General features: G+C 43.4%; 3 protein-coding genes across 3 annotated transcripts; 2 read left to right on the top strand and 1 right to left on the bottom strand.

Moving 5' to 3' along the window:
* Positions 1 to 2734: 2734 nt before the first annotated feature.
* LOC135597387 (3-phosphoshikimate 1-carboxyvinyltransferase 2-like) lies at positions 2735 to 6212 on the top strand. Its single transcript, XM_065090254.1, has 8 exons — positions 2735 to 3122; positions 3444 to 3688; positions 3780 to 3933; positions 4689 to 4903; positions 4993 to 5110; positions 5210 to 5420; positions 5557 to 5618; positions 5704 to 6212. Exons 1-8 carry the CDS (start codon positions 2790 to 2792, stop codon positions 5920 to 5922), a joined length of 1557 nt encoding a protein of 518 aa, XP_064946326.1. The 5' UTR covers positions 2735 to 2789; the 3' UTR covers positions 5923 to 6212.
* A 67-nt stretch (positions 6213 to 6279) lies between these two features.
* LOC135597383 (uncharacterized) lies at positions 6280 to 13242 on the bottom strand. Its single transcript, XM_065090250.1, has 9 exons — positions 12779 to 13242; positions 10413 to 10657; positions 9761 to 9845; positions 9085 to 9270; positions 8842 to 9012; positions 8553 to 8768; positions 7252 to 7423; positions 7001 to 7172; positions 6280 to 6888 (listed from the first exon to the last, which is right to left on the bottom strand). Exons 1-9 carry the CDS (start codon positions 13166 to 13168, stop codon positions 6795 to 6797), a joined length of 1731 nt encoding a protein of 576 aa, XP_064946322.1. The 5' UTR covers positions 13169 to 13242; the 3' UTR covers positions 6280 to 6794.
* A 9083-nt stretch (positions 13243 to 22325) lies between these two features.
* LOC103970744 (LRR receptor-like serine/threonine-protein kinase GSO1) lies at positions 22326 to 26246 on the top strand. The gene is made up of 4 exons (XM_009384659.3): positions 22326 to 23090; positions 23877 to 24137; positions 24235 to 25107; positions 25362 to 26246. Exons 1-4 carry the CDS (start codon positions 22661 to 22663, stop codon positions 25829 to 25831), a joined length of 2034 nt encoding a protein of 677 aa, XP_009382934.2. The 5' UTR covers positions 22326 to 22660; the 3' UTR covers positions 25832 to 26246.

The following is a 26246-nucleotide window of genomic DNA, read 5'->3' as shown; positions in this document are numbered from 1 at the left end:
TCAATGAATGCAGTGACTGCAGCAAAAGAGCCTTGATGCATTGAATTTAACAAAACACTTAAGCAAGCACTTCATTCATCAGAATCTGATGCTATCTTGTTCAACACATGCAGTGTTCCAGCACCATATACTTATCTTCACTAGGTCTTTATGTGCTATATCTCCTAGAGCATGAAAAATAACATAAGCAGAATCATAAAATCGGGTTGATAGAAAAATCTGATATGATGTGTACGATATTGATATTTTGCCTTCTACTTAGCGCTGTAGTCTCCATTTGTTATTATGCATCCTTATACCTGTACTTTCACCAAGGCATCCAAGACAGCAACAAGAGTTTTTAAGGTAATATGATGTTAAATCTTGTTTTGAAAATCTAAAGTTCTTGTTGAATCATTTAGGCACTAAGCTTACTGAAAATAATGTGTGGATAACAAAATTTCCAAAAGCCCAATAAGAGCACAGGTAAAAGAACAAACACAAAGATCAAGAAGAAGACAATATATGTAATGGTTTAGCAAAATGGTCTGCATCCGCTTGTAGGTTCCTCCACCTGCTCGAGGTAGTCTATTATTTTTGTCTTTTAGGAGGATTCATTTATTAATGGCTCACCAAAAAGGATGTTGGATGAAAATCAAGCTTAGGAAACTCACTTGAATGAAATAGTGTGAGGGAGGAGGTGGAGAACAGATGAAGCAGCAAATAAGGCTCGAGTTTCTCATAATATTTTGGAGAGATCCCTAAGTTGGATGAGGCAAGTATAACTCAATTAAATCTTTTAGGCTCTGAGAACGATGTAAGTGCAAGTTGAAGCCCTTCTCTCAAGATAGAAGGATGAAACCTTGTTCTTTTTGTACCTTTCTCATTTAAGCATAGGCTGGTTGATGATTGATGAGAATGGATTACCTTAAGAGACGTTTTCAGTTACTGGTGTTGATCCTTATTTATAGATGTTTGGGATTATCTCGAGTTTTCTAAACCTGTACAGGAATTCTAATGGTGGTTTCTACAGCTGCTGGTGTTTTGTATATGAATATTCAATAATGTCAAATAATCTACTATACAGTTCATTCTTTCCATGAATATTGTTATATGATTTGATAGAAATTCTAAATGTCTTACCGGGTCTCTCATACAGATTCTGCTATTCTCTTTTGGGTATCAAATTAGTTTCAATTGCTATAGTATGAAAATGCTAATGTGGCATCAATGTTTGGAAGCTTTTGGTTCAGTGCATTCTCAATTTTGCCTTGTTCTTTAGATGGCCTAATAAATTATTTATTTTAGCACTGAGTGTGGATGCTTGCTTTTTCCAGGTGAATGGAATCTATGGAACTCTTGATGAACGTTATGAAGCTCTAAACAGGCGTGTCACGGCCCTGGAAACTCAGAAGGAAGCTGAAGCCACTGAATCTGCAGGGGCATCTGGTTAGATTGAGATGTTTGTTGCTTCCAAACTGCTACACTTTGCTTCGTTCCTGATGTTTGTTCAGATGCTGCATTGTTAGAGATGCTTGCAACAGTACATACTGGAACTGGATGTGCAAAAAAAATATTCCTGAAATGGTACTCATAATCACACTTGGCATTGTTGTTCTATTGCTCATCAATAATGTTGGGGCTACTTAGTTTTTAAGACTGGCTGTCCTATTTGCATCTTCTACTAATCTAACAAGCGATCAAAATTGAACCATTTCAACTTTGGATATTGTTCCTTGATCAAGTACTTAGTTTTTAAGACTGGCTGTCCTATATAGCTGGGGAATCCTCTTGTACTACTTATCCAAGCAAAGCAAATGAAGTCAAGTGACCACCATGGGGCAATGACTAATCCATAATCTCATGTGTGACACCATTTTATGCACCGATGGGTAATTCTCAATCCATCCTCACGTGTGATGACGTGCCATATGATTCGTGTGGTCATACTTCAACTGGCTAATTTGTCATATAGCGGCCATGTTTAACATGTGCATGCATGCATGCATGCTGGCCACAGCCAACCCGCCCCATTCTCTGCCCATGAGAAATTATTGGCAAAGGATGTGATATCAGTAGATTCAAGCCATCTGGCACTGATGTTGGTGGATCAATTAGAGACTGTTAATTCACAACCTAGCCATGATCATGGAAATTTCTTGTGATGATATATTTATAAAGTGATGAGTTTTGAAGTGCAAATGGCAATTCCAAGCCTCATCCAATTTGTAAGAGATGAGATATATATATATATATATATATATATATATATATATATATGAAAAATGTAAGAGAATTCAAGGTTCCTTCCCACCACCAAACTGAGTTGGGTTAGGTGAGTCGGCAGCATGCAGACTTGCTGCGCCTTCCTCGCGATCGCCGGTCGCTCGTCCCCACTCGATTCACCAACCAACCACATCCCACGCGGACCCCACAGAGAATATCGAATAGTCTCCTGCCACGCCAGCTGGGGTCGGGTCAGATGAATTCGGGCGGAGCAGCGCACCGCTTCTGAAGGGGTTGGTGGCGGTGCTCTCGTAGTATCGGAGAGGGGGGCGGGGTTGGTGGGAGTTGGGTGTTGCATGAGAACCCGACTTAAGATACGCACCTTGACGTGGCTCGCATCCAGAGGCTAATACTCTGACGTGCACCCACGGCGTCCTTCGTACCTTAAGTCGTAACTTTCATTGCTACGTGACGCAGCCTCGTTGAAGGGTTGCTGGTTTTGCTACTTTAAATCCCATCCCAATTCCCCTCGTTCTTCCAGAGCAACCGGAGCGCAGAGAGAGAGAGAGAGAGAGAGAAGAGAGATGGCGCAGGCGATCATGTCAAAGGGATTGGAGGCGAATCCTGCGCTGACGCCTGCTCATATCGGCGGAGCTCGGAGGCCGACGCCTGTTCCTTACTCCCTTCCTCTTGGATCAGTGGCCAGGCCCGGGCCTTTCGGTGGCTTGAGAGCGCGAGGCTGCGGGAGGCGCGCATCGCCTCTTAGGGTCTCGGCCTCTGTCGCCGTGGCTGCCGAGAAACCATCGGCGGCGCCGGAGATCGTGTTGCAGCCCATTAAGGAGATCTCCGGTACGGTTAAGCTCCCCGGATCCAAGTCCTTGTCGAATCGGATCCTCCTCCTTGCTGCCCTTTCCGAGGTGAGGTGCTTCGTCGAAAGATTGAAACTTTTGCGGGTTTGGCGTGGTGGGATGTGCCTCTTTGGTGAATTTGCGGGGAAAAATGATTTTTGAGTGCTCTCTTTGATGAAAGCTTTCGCGGTTGGAATGATTACTTGATTCTCTGATGGATCCAGATAATTAGCTTAATTTCCACGATGAACAAAAAATACCATGCATATATAGATCTAAATGGATATGAAAGAGTTCAAATTTTATTTGGTGGATATCGAGGTTAAATCCATCGAATCTCCCTCTTCTTTCCTTTTCCTTATTTTATGATCCACCATAAACCTTTTTCAGGGTACCACCGTGGTGGACAACTTGTTGAACAGTGATGATGTTCGCTATATGCTTGCTGCTTTGAGAACCCTTGGCCTTTCGGTGGAAGATGATGTTGCAACTAAGAGAGCAACAGTTGTAGGATGTGGTGGCCAATTCCCGGTGGGCAAAGATTCTAAACAAGAAGTTGAGCTCTTCTTGGGAAATGCAGGGACTGCAATGCGGCCACTGGCAGCAGCTGTCACAGCCGCTGGTGGAAATGCAAGGTCTACTATTATTTATTGTCTGAATTAGGTGTCTTCATCTCGGTACATTTAATTATACTGTATTTTGAACTTTTTTCGTTTGATGTTTCAGCTACGTACTTGACGGGGTCCCAAGAATGAGGGAAAGACCTATAGGAGATTTGGTTGCCGGTCTGAAACAGCTTGGTGCAGATGTTGATTGTTTCATGGGCACCAATTGCCCTCCTGTTCGTGTAAATGCAATGGGTGGTCTTCCAGGGGGGAAGGTTAGTCTCTCTTTACTACCTTTTATCCTGTTACTAGTTTGGGATTCTAATATGTATCACCTTTTCTTTTGTCTTCTTCCTCAAATACAAGCATTGTAACCTTTGGCCGAGTAGAATAATTGTTTGTTCAGGAGCCAGCGCGTAGTTAATTTTGCTTTGTAAGAAAACGACAAAAGTATGTTACATCTTGCTAATACTCTTTTATTTTTTGCTAAATGGAGTAAACATACTTCTAGTACTTGGTGCTAATAGCACACTCAAGAAATTGTGGTGTATCAGTCATTGTATATCTTTTTTTTTAATACAAAATCTGGTTAATCCACCTGAAATGGAGAAGAATTATTTGCTTTTGACTTACTAGTTCTACACTAAGAACTTGTGCTTGCTCATGAAAATAGTAGCAGAGAGAAGATTGGAGGTAAGAGCTTATTCTTTATCCAAGCAATCTGTAAAATTAAGCAAATTCTGAACATGTGCAACAGGGAAAAACATAGGTGTTATAAGAGGAATGTTCACTATGATAACACAGCCAATGAGGATCTATACAGGCCAACTTTATTATGATTGTGCTTTATTATGGTTACGTCTGCTAGTTAACAAGGTTAATTACTTTGCTTTGGATCTTTTTCTTTTGCTTTGGGACACACAACTTAGCCTATATGTTTCTGGATTATGTTTATACACTTTGGATTCACATATTTACTTTGCTGATATTGACTTTTCTTTTCCTTTTGTTTATGCATCACTTTGTTCAGGTGAAACTTTCTGGATCCATTAGCAGCCAGTACTTGACTGCTTTGCTCATGGCAGCTCCCTTGGCTCTTGGGGATGTGGAGATTGAGATCATTGATAAGCTTATCTCCATTCCGTATGTAGAAATGACTTTGAAATTGATGGAACGTTTTGGAGTTAAGGTTGAGCATTCTGATAATTGGGATAGATTCTATATCAACGGTGCTCAAAAATACAAGTAAGTTTTCGATTGCAATATTGATGATGGTAATACTACTTGCTAAATTTATAAAGACTACATTATTTGGTATTACTTCTGTTCCATAGGTCTCCTGGAAATGTATATGTCGAAGGTGACGCATCAAGTGCTAGTTATTTCTTAGCAGGCGCTGCAGTCACTGGTGGCACTGTCACTGTGGAAGGTTGTGGTACAAGCAGTCTACAGGTGATTCTTGCTCCGCAAAATTTCATGATCTTGAAGCACGTAGCTTTTGTTTTATTTATTTATTTATTAGCCCAGCTTTTTCTTTTACCCTAAATGCAGGGAGATGTGAAATTTGCTGAAGTTCTTGAGAAAATGGGAGCAAAAGTTTCATGGACTGAAAATAGTGTGACTGTTACTGGTCCAACACGGGATCCTTCCAAGAAGGGACATTTGCGTGGAATTGATGTCAATATGAATAAGATGCCTGATGTTGCCATGACCCTTGCTGTTGTTGCACTATTTGCTGATGGCCCTACAGCCATAAGAGATGGTTAGTTTCAGTTTTTGCTGTATATTCTCTTTCGACATGAAGAACTAAATGTAGTAGTCTATGCGGTGGTGTCTGGCAGATATACTGCATTACTTGTTTGACCTGAAAACAATTCACCCTTATTTTCTGGTTTCAGTGGCTTCATGGAGAGTTAAGGAGACTGAAAGGATGGTAGCCATTTGTACAGAACTTAGAAAGGTTGGTAAAGTTTGATCTTTTGTGCAACTCAGTCATCTTGTTTCATTTCCTGACAATTCTTCTTGCTCTGTATGTGATGAACTAGCTCGGAGCAACGGTGGAGGAAGGCCCCGACTTTTGTATCATTACTCCCCCAGAAAAGTTGAATATAACAGCGATTGACACGTACGATGATCACAGGATGGCAATGGCATTCTCGATAGCTGCTTGTGCCGATGTTCCTGTCACAATCAGAGACCCAGGTTGCACTAGGAAGACATTCCCCGACTATTTCGATGTTTTACAGAGGTTTACAAAGCATTGAAATGGGACCTCCCAAAAAGAGTAGAGCTAAGTTCCAATCCCCGGGTCTGCAGAGAAGCCTCTCTAAATTTCTCACTATTTTGTGATGGACGATTCTTTGTTTTGCTGCTCAATAATGTGACTTGCACTGCCTATGCAGGTTGTTATCTTAAGACACCTTTGTATCTGAATTGAGTTTTTTTGGGTAGAGGACGCGTTGGTATATGTCATTTTATTTGGAAACATCCAACCAAATACGTGTAATATGCTGTAGACTGAATCAGGTCATGAATTCTTATGCCCCTTATTACACTATTGCTTGTTTGCTTGATTGCAACTCCAACTACATGTCCAATCCACCGACCAAAAATAAGAGTACTTCTGGAGGAAGTTGGAAATATTTTCCATTATCATAGAAGAAATTGACGACAGAAATCAGTTGAAACATACAACGTCTGGGCTTTAGCAAGGCTCTCTCAATCACCACTTTTACAGACTATGAATTCTTTTTGCTTCCATTCTAATGAGGCTACTGATTACTCTTTTGAAACAATTTTGCCTGCATCATCGAAATATAGTTTTCATTTACCATTTTGGCGGACAATAAACACAAAAAAGTTCTGAAATATCGATCATCCGCTTAAGAACAGCTATCACCATGCAGCAGTTTGCTCTCAACCGCCAGAAGCATGAGTTGAACCAGGCAAAAAGGTCCACTGGTACATGATCAGCACATTCTTCTTGGCCCGAGTGCCAGCCACAAATGGGTACAAAGCTTCTGCTGAATAAACAGATAGGCCAGTTGATCATGTCATTCATAATGCGAGAGTTTAGGAGCTTCTCGTGCTAACTTTCCAGCCTATCTCAAGACCAAACAAAAAATTGACTCTGTAGTCACTCTTGCTGCTCATATATTTGCATGTAAGCCTCGGATAGAGCAACCATTTGAGGAAGAGTTTCGTTGACATGGAGGTCTTGCATCTCAAACCTGAAGGAACACAATGGTTGGCGTGCACACAGGCAACAATACCAAAAGGAACACAGTGGTCAGCATGCATACAGACAACACTGAAACACTTAAACTTCAATGACAAACGTACCAGAGTTCTTCCGATTTACGCTGCACAAAAACTCTGTAACATCCTTCTCCTGGCTTGCCATCATGAACTATATTTGCAATAAGATCGTATTTTGACCTTAACTTCTTCTTGACCTTTGGTGGTGGTAATGGAATATAATCCTTCAATTCAAGATTCTTCACAGGAAAGTTCACTGAAAGAGGAGAGTATCAACAAACAAATAATGACTAAAAACATAGAACATCTCATATACAAAAAGAGACATAGTATACCAAGAGTAGGGTTCTTTTCTATGAAGAAGTTGTTTTTTGTAAATCGACGCATGTGAAGAATAAGATACTTTGGCAGTCTGGTGACACGATATCTCATCCTTGCTATGCAAGGCCGCACAACCTCTGTTACAGTCTCACCATCAAACTTCTTCAATATGTTGAAGAGGGGAACCTACACAAAGCAATAGCAGAATAGGTTTCCTCCATTCATCCTGTAACAGGAAACTAACTAGGAAACTAACAAAATGTATACGGTCTAAACTTGCTGATCCGGAAAGGAAAAACTAAGCTTTATGAACAGAACAGACATTCGAGCCAGGATAATCATGAAACAATTCAAATTTCCTTGCTTTCGTCCACAAAATAAATGGCTTTTTTTCTGAGACCAAAAAGACCCACTCTACCAAATACCCTATAGGAATAACAGCTATTAGCTTATTATAATTTACTCCAATTAGGCCCCTAGAAACTGAACCACAATAAAGAGAATAGCCTATCCAAGACAATCCAAAAGAAAAGGAACTCCGATAACATCTACTCGAACCATCACAATTAAACAAACAATCTTCTGCTTGTACCTAAGTAAACTCATCACCAAATTTGACATGCCATCAGTTAATTCCACTAACAATTACATTTCAGAAGATTTCAGAAGCAAATTCAAAATGAATTACTCAATAAACTAAATCAACAATTTCAAAACTTATGGCCAAGAACTATCAGAATAAAAGTGCCACCTGTGTTACACAAAAGAGGGAAATAATTGTGCTTTGTTCAGAAATTACTAGCAACAGAACTGCAAAACCTATTATGCACTAGCATTAGAATATCATACTAACATCTTCCCATTGAATTTCTGCATGTTATGGGTGCTGCAAACCTAATGATTATGTGATATGATTTGCTCATCTCTATATTGGACCTTCTCAGACATAACTAATGTGGCAGTCAAACCCCTTAGCTTTTCTAATATATAAACAGTTTTGCTGGACATTGGTATAGTCGAAAGAACATATAGCACTCTGAGAAGATTCAACTAATATTAGAGTCAATCAGGACAGCATATCTTTTAGAAGATATTCCTATGATAACCCTCTAAAAGTATTTCCTTTTTCGCTCAAAAGAAAAGAACAGGATACTATAAAAGAATCCAAAATATCACTTCAACATTCAAAAGAATGAATGAGATTCTGTAAGGTTCAGAAGAATTGCATTCGATTAGCAGTAAGTGGCAATCTAGACCGTTAATGTCTTTATATAAGACTCAAGACAAATACAAGCAGAGGCATTTAAATAAATACCTGAGGTATAATGTTTTTCTCCATTGCATCCTTAAAAAGGGGAGGTGGTGGCAAGTCAAGACCAAGCATTAGAAATGGCACTTTAGATGTTTCCCTCACCACACTGTCATTTGATGACCCGCCCTCTGCAACAATTACCTTGTTCTCCTCATCATCATTATCATTCTTCTCAATAAGATGTTTCTTCTGGATCTCTTTCACAACCTCCAATTCACCCTGCATTCCAGAATAATCAGCATTACAGATAGCAAAGGAAAAACACAAACAAATGATTTATGTTAGGAAAAACCTGAAAGCAGTCATAAATTATGCTTCGATCCTTTTTCTTTGAATGTCTAAGTTGTGCATGCAATGTGTTTAACAGCCAGGATATAAATTCAACAGGATCTGACTGAACACCAATTTGGAACCGCTTGTTACTAGCTTTCATAACAGCCTGTAGAAACTCATGGGGGCTGACCTGAAATGGAATAATCAATGAGGAGCATTGCCAACAATGAAAATAGCAACATACAGAAAAAGATGAATCAACCTGTCCCTTAAAGTTCCTTGCATGCCAAATTTTTCGTGTAAGTTCTCCAAACCGATGAACAAGTGGAGATTTACTGTGCTGATAATTTTCAGGGATCAGGAAAAAGTTCCTCAGAGGAGTCACTCTCATTAAAGACTGAATTGTGACATTCACAAAATCAGTCTCCTTAATATTGTTGAGACCCACCTAAAAACAAGGAAAAAACTGATCAATACATGAAATTGATGATCATAGCTGATGTACTAATTCTGAAGAAAGTGCCAATAGCAAAATATAGTTGTAACAGCATAAGAACTTATATCATGGCACTTGCTTTCAGGGATATAAGCCTTAAACAAGGAACATACGGCTTTTGTTGCATTTTGTACTATATGCAGCAAACAATTAGATAACTAAGCAGATTGTCTTGTAGAGCTACCAAAGGATTCCATCTAAACAAAGTGTTAACAATGAATACATAGTGATGATCATTAAAGATTCTAGAACCCGAGCAACTTTGCATCCCTTATGCAGACATACATACTAGAAAAATGCATACCAACAAACCCTCTTTTCAACTGCATTCATTCAATTCAATTACAAACAGAACTACAAGCTGTCGTCTCTTTCCAAAACCTAACCATATTAATGATACAGCATGGTCTAAAAATGCCGTATGTATGCAGGTGGAACTTACCATTCCAGGTAGATAGTTGGACCCATCCAGTGCTCTCGACCATTGCCTGTTTTCATCAAGGTGCAGAACTTGTTCTCTTGAAAACCTGAATGAAAAAACCGTACAAAGTTGGCCTAAGTACAAGAAAATTTCCATAACATCTGATATAGAAAAAAGACAAAAATTGGCACAATAAGAAAACTCAAATTAATCCCAAAATCATCCATGAGATCATCTAAGGCTTCTGTTATGGCAATATTGCTCCTCATTGATCCACTTTCTCTGGAAAAATTGGGGGGTGGTGTACTAGTAGCAAGAGCCAGATACAATATGTTTTCATTTTTGAGTTGGTATATAGGTTCAATCAAAAGGTAGCTGAGCGAACTGTTACACTAATGTCTTTATATGAGTAGGTCTTGGAATCCAATTAAACAGCAATTTAGCTGACTGTAACATGAATCAAGTCAGAGTCAATACCAATACAGGGAAAATGTTATAACCATTGCTGACAGCTCTTTGGATCCTAGAAAAGGGTATCAAAATATTCAAGTTTCTTAAAACAAGAGGGGGCAGGTTTCAAAATTCTACTGGATCAAAGCATAAATCCCTGCTGAATCCATACTATAACATCTAGAAGCAAAGAAGCAAGAGTTGTATGTAACAGTACACATACCTAGGATTTAGAACATGCCGAATATCATCTAATGATGGATCATCTATCTCATATCCATCAGGAAGGCAATAAACTTTCTCCGTTTGAAGATTAATATATACATGGTGACCTGCTTCAAGGCTATGTGTATGTGCATGAGAATTCAGACCTCTTCCTTGGTAGTACTTTCCACAAACCAAACACGCATAAACATTTAAGTTTGAGAGAGAGATGGAACAGAACTTCTCAAAATCAAAATCCAAGACCTGCATTACGTATATAACAAAAATTACAATGATCAGATACAAAGCAACCTACATGCTACTAGATGACCAAAATATGATTATTAAATCACAATTCACATCACAAATAAAAATGTGAAATTTGTAATGTGGAGTATATTTATCCAAGTCAAATGTCAACAAACAAAGAACACTTATCAATGTAATTGGACATGACAAACCATATGAAGCACTCCAGAACATCAAAACTTCAATTTCTTTGTCACCGCGGGCAAGCGCCAAGTTCAAATGAAGCAACCAAACCAGGCTTTTAAGTCTGGTTCGGTTCAACAATGGCTAGTTGGTTCAATTGAACCAACTAGCAATTGAACCAACTAGCCACTTTCTTACCCACAAAAGCCACCCCCCGCTCCCCCACGCGACCTCGAGCCATCAGCCCTAGTGCAACTTCTGCCTCCGTCGCCAACGCTTTCTGCAGCCTCCGCCGCAGACACAGAGGACCGAGGCTTCCTCTATCGTCAATGGACAGGTCCGACGGCCTAGCCTTTGTCCACAGCTTCCTTCTGCCGTCGTTGCTTCCATGTGCAACTCCTTCCACTGTCGAGGGAGAGGACCGCAACTTCCTCCACCACCGCAACTTTTGCTGTTGCTGCTGTCGTCTGCAGCTTCCGCGGTTGCCACTGCTGCCGTCCACAGCTTCCTCCACCACCGCCACTGTCGTCCTCCGAAAGTTCCACTATTGGTGACTTTTTCACCCCTCCTCTTAATAGTTCTTTTCTCCCCCTCTAACTACTGTTAACAGTAGTTTAATATCATATTTTTATTTATATAATCATATTTATCATTTATATTATTTTTTTATTTTAATATTTCAAAGCGCCTTGGGCATTTTGCGACCTTAGTACCTAGCGCTTTTTAAATCATTACTAACTACTTTCTAGACCCATTTTATTTTGTATTCTCAAGTGGAGAGATTTGGAGAGAAAGAGAGAGAATTCCAACTGATCCTTTCTCTTCTTTCCTATTGTTTCAAACACAGGACAAGAAATTGGTCTAATATTCTCTCCTTGTATTCTGTCATTGCCTTAACATCTTTTCCCTTCTCTTCTGTCCCCTTCTTTTCCTTTTTCTTCTCTCCTGAAGTTATAATCAAAAGAGATGAATAACATCCAAAATATAAACATGTCATTGGGATCGACTGATGGCTTTAGTAATTCTTAATCCATATTAATGATTTGTGATCTAAAATGTATAAAAATTAGAAAAAACAAATGATCCATAATATAAGCCCAAATACTCATTTTTAGTCATTTACATTCTCATAATCTAGTCACATATAGTTCTGGTAATTTTAGGTCTGAATTAGCATTATATACAGAATTATCATTACAAACAACTACGATAACAAGCATGTTGCATCACCCAATTACCATTTACTATCATATCGAACCTTATGTCAGTTAAAGATGCACTCCGCAAAAAACTTTCACATGGATCAAAATCTCCCACTCCCTAATTTGTATGCCATAAAAGTCAGCATACACTACTCAGAATAATCATCGAGAACTTTCAGACGAGTTAGTTATGTGAAGTTTGCATAAAATATTTAGCTCGTATGCCACTTCTAACAAGCTATAGAAACGAAGCAAATAAATAAGTTTGCTTTCAGATATGTAGCACGTTTTGGTTCATTGTGTACCCAAATATATCAGATCTTCGGAGTAAGATTTCAGGGAGTGGTTAGATCGTAACAAGTTCTCAAAATTGCTTATCAAAAGCTTAAGAAAAAGAAAGGTGACAAACAAAAAGCATCTTGTTCGAAGCCCTAGTAGACAGGTTCCACTTTGTTTCAGTTGAACTTCAGAATCAAAACCATCTGAAACCCGAAAATGAGAAACTAAAGTCTAGGACAGCAACATATATCCAAATGAAACTTAATAACGCCCTATCGCAAAACCAAGCTGCTTTTCAAACACGATGAGACTTCGTCTTGGCCTTCATTTCGGTCACTCTCAAGTAAAGTTTCATAATTTCGAGTGTAAGTATCGATATTTCCTTATCCCTATAAACAAGACTCGAGAATCCATTTCCTCCATCTAACTGAAGATTTTTCTCATGTGCGAATTGATGAGGAGGAGAGATAACCTGACGGTTCACGGTATCAAGATATGGGCAGTCCCTCCGGCGCTCCACCTGTCGCTGCTGCCTCACCGGAGCTGGAGGGCGAGAAGCATCCTTCTGATGCAACGCCTCCATCACTTCCTCATCCCCAGCCCTCACTCTAACTTGACCACCGACATTTTCAATAGTTTCCCCACGACCGTTCTCTTGTCCCATCCACTGCTCTCTACGGCCTGCCCCTTCCTCCTCCTCGTCATCGTCGTCCTTGTAGACAGCGAGGCCGGGGAGAGCAGCAGCGTCGGTCCCTTCCTCGCCTCCGCCCTCTTCCCCATCAGATATCCGCTGCCTCTTGATCGCCTCCGCCTCCAAGTCGTCGTCTTCCTCTGTGAGTCTCCGCTTCCCTGGCGGATCCATGGGCGTCGAATCGATCTCCAAACCCTAACGTCGGTACCGGACCGAGACGATTCGGGAAAGCTCGAGAACTAAGATCGAACCGACGTGACGGGAGGAAGAAGAGTTAGTAAAGAAACGGGCACGGGTCGGATCCGGATTTTGATCCAATTCGGGCGGATTTGGGTCGGGTCGGGTTTGGGTCACATTTGGTTGTCCCCTATAAGAGCAGTATTACAATATGGAAACTAATTTTGTTGAGATTTATTATATCCAAATAATGCAAAAGTAAAGTAAATGATTACAAGCCATATTGCTATGAATGCTCAAACTTCCTAATAGCTAAGATGAGGTTTGCGAGAGAGACGCGTATGGATTAGAAAACTTAGTTCTTCATGGCCCCTCACTTTTATCTCCTGTCTTTGAATTAATGGCGATCTATAGGATTGCTTAAGACTCGTCGCCCAAACACTTCCATGAGGCTTTGGGCTTCTAAAGGAGTTGGAAGAAGCATACGGACGGTAGAGGATCGGATTTCCTATTTTACTTATTTTTTTTCTTTTTTTTTATTCAGGTCTATCATACATACACAAACTATGTTTTGATAGTCTTTAATTGAGGAACAAAAATAGACATTTGAGTCTGATTCGAATTCAAAATTGGTGGACAAATAGGTAGATTCAAGTTCGGGTTATGGACTATGAATTTAGTGGGTTTATGATTGGAATGAGACGATATTTATGGATATATTTTTTGGGATCATTATATTGTTAAACGATGATAGTATTAAATTAATTTTTTACTACATATTTATAATATATATATATATATATATATGCCTCGTATTTTTTTTTAAATATTTAATAATATATATGACTATTGTTAATATAAAATCATGATAGTATGAAATTAATTTTTTACTACATATTTACCCAATCTAATTAAATTTATATTTCTATGATAGTATATATATATATATATATATATATATATATATATATATATATATATATATATATGTATGTGTGTGTGTGTGGCTGAGACCACTTCCTACGAGGCATTGCGTTCTACCAACCAGATCTTCTAAGAGGTGAATGTTTATGTCAAATGTTATAGTAAGACTAGAGAATACCTTAGTAATAAAGAATATTTTATGCTTTGACTCATGCTTATATGATCCTTTTGATTGATTGGGCTTTACATGTCACGAAAATGATTAACTATATCATTAGCTCAAAATATGTGACTTCTTAGTTCATCATATCATTAAATAAAACAAGTATGATACATATTTATTGCGATCATGACATCTCGAGTATATGATATAATCTCTTACTTACCATGCTCTGTAACTAGACATAAGCACACAACATTGCTCGTGCCCTAAAGGAGCAAAATGTGTGATGCCTTAGACACGATCTACGCCCCATACTCCATAATATGGTAAATCATATTGATAGGCTACTACTTATATCGCATCACCTTAGACATGAATCAACGACTAATTTCAACACTAATATTTATATTACTCTAATTATAAAATGGTTTAAGTGTATATGATTATATATTCAAATAGATGTAGCATCAAATAAGTATTCGTTCAATCTTAAATTTTGATGGTAAAATCAATTGATAAAATTATAAACTAATCAACGTTTAAGTGACGTAAGATTAACTTCGATTATGGAAAGATAAATTGACTGAAGTCGGAGAATCATACGATGGGCTGGAGAGCTTCATGTCAAAAGATTGGACATCAGATCGGAGGGCTAATTGACATCCTGGAAGGATTTTGTATCATGTATTCAAACATCAAGCTAGAAGGATTGAACACTGCGCCAATAAGATCGAATGTTACGAGAGGTTAACATGTCAATCGGGCAACACACTAAAGGAGAAGATAATATACCGAAGGTTTGGATGAAGTACTAGATGGACCAATGACATGCTGAACAATAGAGTATTTTTGTCTTATAATTTGGTCATGTCTTGATTGAGGTAGTTTAGGTTGTAATTGAGTTGATTTTAGGTCTAACTATCTCAACTCAATTAGGGATCCATTAGTTCTAAGTCAAGGCTGATTTGAGCCCAATGAGAGGCCCATTCAGTGACCCAAAGTCAGATCAGGTAATGACACCACCATAATAGGAGGTGGAACTGCTTATGAGTTAGAACGTACAAAATGTACGTTTTTTCGAAGACCAAATACGGTTTAGATTAGTAGCGGTTGATAAGGGTAAAAATGGCGATGTGACACACCATGACGTTAGTCAACGCCTCATGCCTCGATCGGTGCAACTGCACTCGGTTAATCGAGCCGGAACACTGGTCGAGGCGCATTAACACCTAACTCAGGCTTGGTTCTTCACGCCACGCCAACCCCATGTCAGACGCTATCAGCCTGCCTCCTGCAGGCAGCAGACATCAGGTAACATTAAACTCATCTATAAATACCCCAGAGTTCTAAACGAACGGGGAGAAGGACGAACTCACACACAACACTTGTATGGAGGCATCTCTTCCTCCAAAACCCTCTCCACATCTCTAACTTGATCGTCGGAGGGGTCGGGCCGAGCTCCCGGCCCGACCTGTGTGCAGGTGCGAGACGGTGTCGCCTCTTCCCGGCGCTGCCGCGGAGCTTCCTCCCGACCCGACCTCCCGACCCGAACCACCGCGCTCGGCCGCTGGGAGACCCCGAGGGACGCCGCCCGAGATCCCCGACATCGGGACCCCCGAACCGAGCCGCGTCGGCCCCGAGGCCACGGCTTAAAAAGTTGTTTCCCACAACAGATTGGCGCTAGAAGGAGGGCCCGCCCGAATGTCGAGGGATCCTCAAACCGATCCCGACGAACTCTCTGCCGAGGGATCGTTCTTAGCAGGGGCGCAAACCGTGCGTGACGGGCCGCGGGCTGACGACCTCCCCGCAACCTCGGAATGCTACTGGCATTCATTCGACAACCCGGATCTGCTTCCGCCCGAGGGCGCTCCGAGCGTCCCCTCGCCGGTGTCATCCGAGGCCTTTCACGACCTCGCTCGTCAAGTCCGAGCTCTGACGGATATGGTGCAAACCATCATCCCGCTCGTCTCCCAACCGACACCCCTGCTTATGACTCAACCGCTACGGCAACAAGAGCCGCCCGCCTGGGCCCACATGACGCTTCCGGAGCCTCCCGCTTCACCTCGGGTCCGACCGACCCCACTCGGGGATCCAGTGATGGCAGACCCGAGCGGCCCCCCGGAGCCCGAAGTATTATCTCCGGAGTCAACGGACTCCCTGCGAGCCCAGCTATGCTTTCTTAGTCAGCGGCTCGACGAACTAGAGAAGGAGTTTCGCAACTCAAAGGGAGAGCTCGGGATGGACACATACCGAGGATCTCCGTTCGCACCAGAGATACAAGATCACGCGGTTCCCCCAAACTTCCAGCTCCCTTCTTTGGACTCATACGACGGCTCCACTAACCCAGCGGACCATGTCGCCGCTTTCCGTGCCCAATTGGCATTGTACGGAACGTCTGACGCTTTAATATGCACGGCGTTTCCCACGACCCTAAGGGGTCCGGCCCGCACATGGTACAGCAGCCTGAAGATCGGAACGATCACTTCCTTCGGCCAACTCGCCAAGGACTTCGAGCTCCACCTCGCAGCCCATGCCCGGCCAAAGCCCTCCGCGGCACTGCTCCTCGGACTCAAACAAAGAGAGGACGAGCCCCTCTCACATTTCGTGGATCGCTTTGCCACGCAAATCCGGAGCTTACCGGACACTCACCCCTCTCTGTTAGTATAGGCGTTCATGATAGGCTTGCGACCTTCCAGATTCTGCTGGTCCCTCGTAGAGCGACCCCCCACCACAGTACCAGATATGCTCCAGCGAGCCAACCAGTACATCGCGGCGGAAGCTTGGGTGACCGCAAGGAAGAGGAGTGACTCTGGGCGACGGGCCCCGTAGCAACGGTCAAAGCATCCGCGGTTGCTATCCGGTGTAATCCTCGTGCAAGGAATCTAGCCCCTGCCTCAGTCTCTTCCAAGCGAAGGCTCCATGTTTACCTGATCGCCTCTTGGCTCACGGTTAGCTTCGGCCTAACCCCCCTCTTTTTTGCATTTGCACGGCTCGATCTTAGACGGCCCGAGTCCACCTCAGCGCGGCCTGCGCGCCTGAGCGATGCCCCTCGGTCGCAGCCTGCCTGCGCCGAGCACCTCGGCCACACACTGCCGAGATCCACCTCGGCACGGCCTGTCCGCCTGAGTCGTGCTACTCGGACGCATGGCCCTCACGACCACGCCTGCGCGGTTTGCTCGCCTGCGTTGTGCTCCTCGGCAGCATGGTGCCCGAGACCACGTCCGCGCGTCTTGCCCGCCTGCGTCGTGCTACTCGGTCGCATGACCCTCGCGACCATGCCTGCGCGGTCTGCTCGCCTGCGTCGTGCTCCTTGGCAGCATGATGCCCGAGACCACACCTGCGCGGCATGCCCGCCTGCATCGTGCTCCTCACTCCCATCATCCCCGAGACACACCTGCACGGCCAGCCCGCCTGCGTCGTGCTCCTTGGCTCCATGTTCCCGAGACACACCAGCGCCGCCAGTCCACCTGCGTCGTGCCCCTCGGCTCCATACTCCCCGAGACATGCCTGCGCGGCCAGCCCGCCTGCGCCGACCTCCTCGACCATATTCACTGCTGAGTCCATCTCAGGGCGGTTTGCCCACCTGGGTCACGTCCCTCGGCCGCAGCCTGCCTGCGCCGAGCTTCTCGGCCATACGCTGCCAAGTTCACCTCAGCGCGGTCTGCCCGCTTGAGCGGTGTCCCTTGGCCACACCGCCGAGATGCACCTCAACGCGGTCTGCCCGCCTGAATCGAGTCCCCTGGCTTTTTGCCATAGACGGCCGAGCCCACCTCAGCGCGGCCTGCTTGCCTAAGCGGCGTCCGCGCGGCCATAGTCTGCCTGCTCCGAACACCTCGGCTGCATGGTGCCCGAGACCACACCTGCATGGCCTGGCCGCCTGCGTCGTGCTCCTCGGCTACATGTTCCCGGGACAGACCTGCGCGGCCCGCCCGCCTGTGTTGTGCTCCTCGGTCCATGCCTTCCGAGACACACCTGCGCGGCCTGCCCGCCTGCGTCGTGCTCCTCGGCTCCATACCTTCCGAGACACACCTGCGCGGCCTGCCGCCCGCCTGCGTCGTGCTCCTCGGCTCTATGTTCCCGGGACACACCTGCGCGGCCTGCCCGCCTGCGTCGTGCTCCTCGGTCCATGCCTCCCGAGACACACCTGCGCGGCCAGCCCGCCTGCGTCGTGCTCCTCGGCTCCATGTTCCCGGGACACACCTGCGCGGCCTGCCCGCCTGCGTCGTGCTCCTCGGTCCATGCCTCCCGAGACACGCCTGCGCGACCAGCCCGCCTGCGTCGTGCTCCTCGGCTCCATGTTCCCCGAGACCGCGTCTGCGCGGCCCGCCCACCTAAAGACAGAAGCCATGCATCGGTCTCCCCTCGTACAACAGCCGACGCATAGCTCCTTTCGGGGGGGGGGGAATATGATAAGGGTAAAAATTGCGATGTGACACACCATGACGTCAACCGACGTCTCATGCCTCGATCGGCGCAACTGCACTCGGTTAACCGAGCCGGAACACTGGTCGAGGCGCATTAACACCTAACTCAGGCTTGGTTCTTCACGCCACGCCAACCCCATGTCAGACGCTATCAGCTTGCCTCCTGTAGGCAGCAGACATCAGGTAATATTAAACTCATCTATAAATACCCCAGAGTTCTAAACGAACGGGGAGAAGGACGAACTCACACACAACACTTGTATGGAGGCATCTCTTCCTCCAAAACCCTCTCCACATCTCTAACTTGATCGTCGGAGGGGTCGGGCCGAGCTCCCGGCCCGACCTGTGTGCAGGTGCGAGACGGTGTCGCCTCTTCCCGGCGCTGCTGCGGAGCTTCCTCCCGACCCGACCTCCCGACTCGAACCACCGCGCTCGGCCGCCGGGAGACCCCGAGGGACGCCGCCCGAGATCCTCGACATCGGGACCCCCGAACCGAGCCGCGTCGGCCCCGAGGCCACGGCTTAAAAAGTTGTTTCCCACAACAGCGGTACTGCTCAAATACAGTGTACGTTCATACGAAGTGTATGTTATCATAATGGTGGTACCACTTAGATTGGCAGTAGTATTGCCCAGATACAATCTTCCAAACTATGTTAGGTGGTGGTATCGCCTAGCCTAGGCGATGGTACCGTTAATACACTAGGCTACATGCGGTGGTACCGCTAGTACTCTGAAATCTCGAGGATTTGAATTTTAGCTTTATTTTTTGAAGTCATTTGGAGTCTATAAATACCCCAATTATTCCTACTTGGGATAATAAGAAAAAAAATAGAAAGAGAGAAAAAATCCTTAAGTAAAAAGTGTTGTAATCTATTTTAAAGTTTAGAGTCTCTTTCTCATAGAGATAGAAGTTTTGTAAAGGTGGAGTGATGTCTTGTGTGAAAGAGAGATGTTAATGTTCTCTTCTGAGCTTGTGAAAAAGAGAAATAATTATAATATATTCGTTAATCGAAAGAAGATCGGTAGTAAAAGTCTGTAGCCTTGAATAAAGAGGAATCGAGAATGAACGTAGGTCGAGATCGACTGAACAATTATAAATCGATTTATATTTTTGTTTATGCTTTTGATTCATATTACTTATTGATTTACTTGTTTACTATTCTTATAAATATTTTTAAATTAAATATATTTTTGATACGCGTTTGATCGAATTAGTTTTCAAATCAACCTAATTTTATGACCGTACTACTAATCCACCCCCTTTGAGTGACATTTATGCTCCTAACAGTATTATGTTTAGGGATCAAAATTATCCTCTTATGGTCATTAGGAATCAATATGATAGTCTCATTCTGTAATTCCTAATTAAAATGAAAATGAGATTACTTTAATCGAAAATTTTATTTTATTTTATTAGGTTCTTGCCTACTTTCCAACTCATCCAACCAAACTGGTTCCAACAATTTGAATTCAGACAAGAGAATACTAGAAGATTGGATGCATGATTTGCATCTCCTGTTTCAACGCTTGTCCTCGTCCTCCCTCCCCATTTCACACTTACCTAACCGGCCTCTTTAAATCCTAATTGAATACCCTTCCCCAACTCAATCTGTCGACCAACCAACCCCGCGTCCAAGATTTTGACAAGCCAACACCCAATTGAGTATTCAATCGATTCCTTCCAATAAATAGCCTACCATCAATGCATGCTGATGTTGGTGCTGTTCTCGAGGTTACATGTGTAGGTAATCATCATGTAATGCGATGTGAATTCAAACGAAGGGGAGAGGAGGGGGTTCGGTGGGATGTGGGGGGGGGGGGGGGGGGGGGGGGGAGTGTCCTTTCCTTTCGTGTTCGTTCGTGTATGGCGAGAGGAGTAGTGCTTTGCATGATGGTGGTGCTTTTTCTTCTCTTTTGGCATGGTTGTAAAGGGTCGATTTGAAGTACTCACCCATCGGCTGAAAGGATGGAATTTGGACCAAAACAAGCATTGGGAATCGAAAGCTTTGATGCCTCGGAATCTCGAGGAAAAAGGTGTGCGAGACAACCTCGCTTTAATGTTTTAGAAGCTAAGCACTTTGATGATTTATATAAACATCATCAAATCCAACTTGGGATCTTGAGTTGAATGAAATGTTAGTCCAATATATAGTTTATTTCGATCATAATATTGAAAACAATATATTTTTATTTCGAAAATAGAATCCAAATCGAATTAGTTTCCAGCTCGATTCAAATGGTGATGAGAGTCAGAAAGAGTTTTCTTTGATAGAAACTAATAATCTTTCTTTAAACTATGTCATAGCCACAGATTTAAAATGTCTCTATGTTTTAGGCTTTTGATATCTACCATTTAGTCACACAGTGCTCGTCATGCTCATCTTTTTAGCTCCTACTTTGTCTCATTCAGAAAGTGTTTTGTGGTGGGGATTCATATTGATTCCTGAAGGCCTAAAGCTACTGTGTCCTATCATAATTATCGGTATCGGATACAGTCGATTAATTGGATCGGGTAAATTCTTGATCGATTTGGTTCATCATAAATGTCAGCAGCTACAAAGAACTCACAGGTCAAATTGAGTTGACATAATGTGTTGGTCGATTTTAATCGTTTTAATCACTATATGGGATCAGTGAAATCATCATATCATTTACTTTAGAAAACACAGTTCGAGCCTATGAAATGATGCTTCCAAATCGAAGGCAGATTTCCGTTGGTTTCACCTACAGATTGCCGCACACCTTCGATCCATCCATCCATCCATCAGTCCATTGACTGAGGGCTCCGAAGCCAAACGTATCCATGGCCAAGCCATCACATCAACCCAGCTACTCCGAGCTAGCCTCACGGAGGAAACCATGGGCATGGCTTGAGGTGTCAGGTTCGCTTTCCCATCTCTCTCATCCATGGCAATGGCTTGAGGTGTCAGACTTCTTTTCCTTGTCTCGACACCTGTCTGTGCTGGCTCTGCACTTGGCACTCTTCTCCATCTATGCTTTTTATATATGAGACAACTCTTTCTGATTTCCTCAAGATAAGACCTTATCTACCAAGTCAGTACCTCACTTGACATGTTGGTACTGTTGCTTGGGTGCTCCATTGGGTGGTTGAAAGTATTATGGTAAACAATTATAAGATTGCATGGCCCATGGTGTGGGGATTCAAAATTTGAAATAAGTGTCATTTTATTGTGTTGGACAGCTCACAATGGCAGCTTTCCAGGGGTAGCCTTGTGGTACTCCTCACCCAAGGGGGTAGAGGTTACTATATTGTCATCCTTTTTCTTATCTTGGGAAAAGGTGACAAAAAGAAAGAGCAGCTGATGAAGGCAGAGTCTTGTCAGCACAGAAAAGATTTTTTGGACAAATAAAAGGCTGGAAATTGTAACAGCACCTCATTTTCCAAAGTTTATATTTTTTTTGGTTGCAAGAAGGTAGCTTTTGATCTACTAGTTGTTAGCCACCAAACCTTACAAAAACTTTTGTTGACTTCCAAGCATTAGAAACTCTTGTATGGAATTTGGAATATTATGGTGGACACCATCTGATTTTATTTCCAATTCACTGTTTCTCCAAGACTCGAGTCCCCTGTTGGTTCTTTCATTAAAGAAAGCACACTCTCTTTTCTCCCTCCCCACTCTTGTCCTTTTCCGCTGTGGCTGCTCCCACTCCTCTCCCTAACCAAGGCAGCGAGCTTTGACTCCTTTCTCTCCTTTTCATCGCTCCCACACCTGTGAAGAGATCGAGTTTTGGAGATACAATATAGAGAAAGATCCTGGCTTTCTTCCCTTCTATCCTGGCTTAGGTGTTGCGACGATAAAAATCAAAACTTGGGGGTGAGAGAGCAGAGAAATCTGCAGCCTTTCTTCCTTTTCCTGTATTTTCGACTCCAAAGGCCTCAAAAAAACCGGATTTTGGAGAGAGATATATAGCGAAGCCACCAAGTCTCCGGTCTTTTCCGGTGGTTCTAGGCCAATGGCGTTAGTTCCTGTGTTCAGGTTCGTTCTCTTGTTTCTTCTCGCTGTGGAGCTCGAGCTCTCATGGGGTAACCCGGAGGTGAGGGCGCTGATGGAGGTGAAGGCGGCTCTGGATCCGGAGGACCGGATCCTCTCATCATGGACCAGCGAAGGGGACCCGTGCCGAGGAAACTTCGAGGGAGTGGCCTGCAATGAGCACGGGAAGGTGGCGAACATATCGCTGCAAGGGAAGGGGCTCACGGGCTCCATCTCGCCGGCGGTTGCGGGCCTCAAGTGCCTCTCCGGGCTATACCTGCACTACAATGCCATCACCGGGAAGATACCGAGAGAAATCGCCAACCTCACCGAGCTGTCCGACCTCTACCTCAACGTGAACAATCTCTCCGGAAGCATTCCCGTGGAGGTTGGGACCATGACGAGCCTCCAAGGTGAGTTCTTTTCCCACCTTTTCTTGTTTCTTTCCGGCTAAGAGATGGGACAACAGGAGAAAAATGGTGACGTTGCACTTGTTTTTTTGACTCGCCTCCATATTTGTTTGCACTATAAAGTCTTAAGTAGACAGCAAAAAAACCCATCTTCTTCTTTTACTAAGCCAAATAGTACGCAAAATGCAGACTGTTAGTAAAAGAAGAAGATGGATTTTTCTCCGAGATTTCATTTTTTATTTTTTTTGCTTCAATGATTGACTTTATATTTTAAACATTTTGACTACAAGAAACTCAGGTTATATTCCCATATTTTTACTAATTTATAATCAGGTTTATTTGATTCTCTCTTTCATATGAAGTTGTTATGGTATGATGGCATATGCTGTTGCCATATTAATTGTCAAGATTGGTTCTGTTCCAACATTTTCTCCTAGCTGCAGATATGCCATTAAAGTTTTGGAACTCATCAATTTAATGTCAAGTTCCCCCGAGAAAATGATGCTGACATATGTAGGGTCAGAGCTGCTTTGCTTTGTTCTAGCATTGGTATCTATCCTTTCTAAAGGTCTCCATTAACTCCATGTTTCTATCTTTTTCGGCAATTTTTGTGTAGATTCCATGTAATTTGCATAGTGGAATATGGATATATTAATGCTGAATGGTGTATTAGAGTCTTCCATTTCTTTCATAACTGATAAATTGGCTTTATGCTTTTAGTTTTAACTCTAGTTAGATTTAGTTCATTGTGAAACTTCTTACCTTTTCATTTATACATCATGCTTGCAGTCTTGCAGCTGTGCTACAACCAGCTCACCGGGAGTATACCGACCCAGTTGGGGCGTTTGAAGAAGCTTAGTGTTCTTGCTCTGCAATCCAATCAATTAAGTGGCGCTATCCCCGCGAGCTTGGGAGACCTAACCCAGTTGACGCGATTGGACTTGAGCTTTAATCGGCTATTTGGTTCAATACCTGTCAAGCTAGCTCAGATCCCTCAGTTGACCGTGCTTGATGTTCGAAATAACTCTCTTTCCGGCAATGTCCCATCTGGTAAACCCAAGTTATCTCTTTTCTTTGTGTACAGTCCTCATGTTGCACCTTAAGCTGTTTCTATTGACTTGAACATTGTTCTATGATATAAATGAAGGTTTAAGGCGGCTGAGTGGAGGATTCCATTATGGAAACAATAAAGGTCTTTGTGGAGTTGGATTTGCTTCGCTTGGAGTTTGTGATTCTGATGATCCCCTCATGCCGAATAAACCTGAACCCTTCGGGCCTGATTCTCGTGGATTCAGGCCGCAACAGATTCCTGAGTCGGCTAACTTGAACTCAAATTGCAATGCCTCTCGCTGCTTGAACTCCCCGAAGTCCTTCAGTGGAACTGTCATTGTCGGAATAGTTGTGGTTGCAGTTGGTGTGATGGTCTGTGGGCTATTTGCCTTTGTGTGGTACCGTCGCAGGAAGCAAAAGATTGGCAGTGCCCTTGAGGTTTCAAACAGTCGGTGTAGCACTGACCAGCCAAAGGAAATGTTTCGGAAGAGTGCCTCCCCACTCATCAGCCTCGAGTACTCCAATGGATGGGATCCTTTGGCTGACGGTAGGAGTGGTGTTGGGTTCTCTCAGGAGGTCTCCCGGAGCTTTAGGTTCAATCTGGAGGAGGTGGAGTGCGCGACTCAGTACTTTTCAGAGGTTAATTTGCTCGGGAAGAGCAATTTCGCTGCAACTTATAAGGGCATCTTGCGAGATGGGAGCATTGTTGCTATTAAAAGCATCAACAAGACAAGCTGCAAAACCGAGGAGGCTGAATTCTTGAAAGGTCTGAAATTGCTCACACTTCTGCATCACGAAAATCTCATAGCTCTGAGAGGGTTCTGCTGCTCAAGGGGAAGGGGAGAGTGCTTCCTCGTCTATGATTTTGTCACAAACGGGAGCTTATTGCAGTATCTCGATGTGAAGGACAATGCCCAAAGAGTTCTTGACTGGCCTACAAGAGTTTCCATCATCAAAGGCATTGCAAAAGGTAGAAAAACTAACCTCGTGTTAATGGCATTTACATTTTTAAATGATGCTTCTATTCACCACTGTTCTTATTATGAATCCTGAGATTTGAATTGCTGGCTCAAGGAGAAACCTGACCGAACAGTGTCGTCTCTTCATGAATGAAAGTGATTTAACTTAGCATAGTATTTATGGATACAGTGATTATGTTGCCTGCTGGTTTGTAATCGTAATAAGGTGACTAAAGCTTCAATGATAATTTCTTTGTATGTACAGGCATCCATTATTTACACAGTAGCAGACCGAACAAACCCTCGATCGTCCACCAAAACATATCAGCTGAAAAAATCCTTATCGATCAGCATTTCGCCCCTCGGCTCTCCGGCTCTGGTCTGCACAAACTTCTTGCTGATGATGTCGTCTTCTCAACCCTCAAAGCCAGTGCTGCAATGGGTTATCTGGCCCCTGAGTACACCACAGTCGGACGGTTCACCGAGAAAAGCGATGTCTACTCGTTTGGAGTTGTCATCTTCCAAATCCTCACAGGAAAGACAAACGTAACTCAGTTGCGACCAGGTCCAGATTCCATCAAGCTAGAAGACACCCTCGATGAGAATCTTCACGGTAATTTCTCCAAACCAGAGGCCGCGAAGCTGGTGGGGATCGCGATGATTTGTATGAGTGAGATGGCGAACCAGAGGCCGACGATGGAGACGGTGCTTCAACAACTGAGCATCAGCTGCTGATTTCTGTGGACTGTAGTCATTGTTTCCTCTTTCCAACATACTGCACTTTCAGTTCTGGGAATGTTTAGTGCAAGATGATGGGAAGACTCCTGTGACCATTGCTAACCACTGATCAAGAAAAATAGACATGTCCTCGATCAAAGACCTCTGCCTGCTGGGGTAACCAAGTCATGTGGCATACTCTTATTGCTACTCCTTGATCCGTGTATGTAATCTTTGTCGACTGATGCAGCTGTAGAAACCTTGTGGCTTAATTCTGCTTTGTCAATGTACTAACTCTGTCTTGTTTCCTTTCTACCAAAAAAAGGAAAAAGTTCTATCTGTCCTTGGAAGTATTTTGGCCTGTCTTCAAATTGTATGGAAACTAAAATTCTTGATAGTTCATCTTCCCAGATAAGCAATCAGGCTTTTATCA

This window comes from Musa acuminata, chromosome BXJ1-2, assembly GCF_036884655.1.
Source record: "Musa acuminata AAA Group cultivar baxijiao chromosome BXJ1-2, Cavendish_Baxijiao_AAA, whole genome shotgun sequence".
Taxonomy (NCBI): domain Eukaryota; kingdom Viridiplantae; phylum Streptophyta; class Magnoliopsida; order Zingiberales; family Musaceae; genus Musa; species Musa acuminata.
The sequence above is the reverse complement of the archived record's forward strand: the minus strand, read 5'-3'. Positions and strand labels throughout refer to the sequence as shown.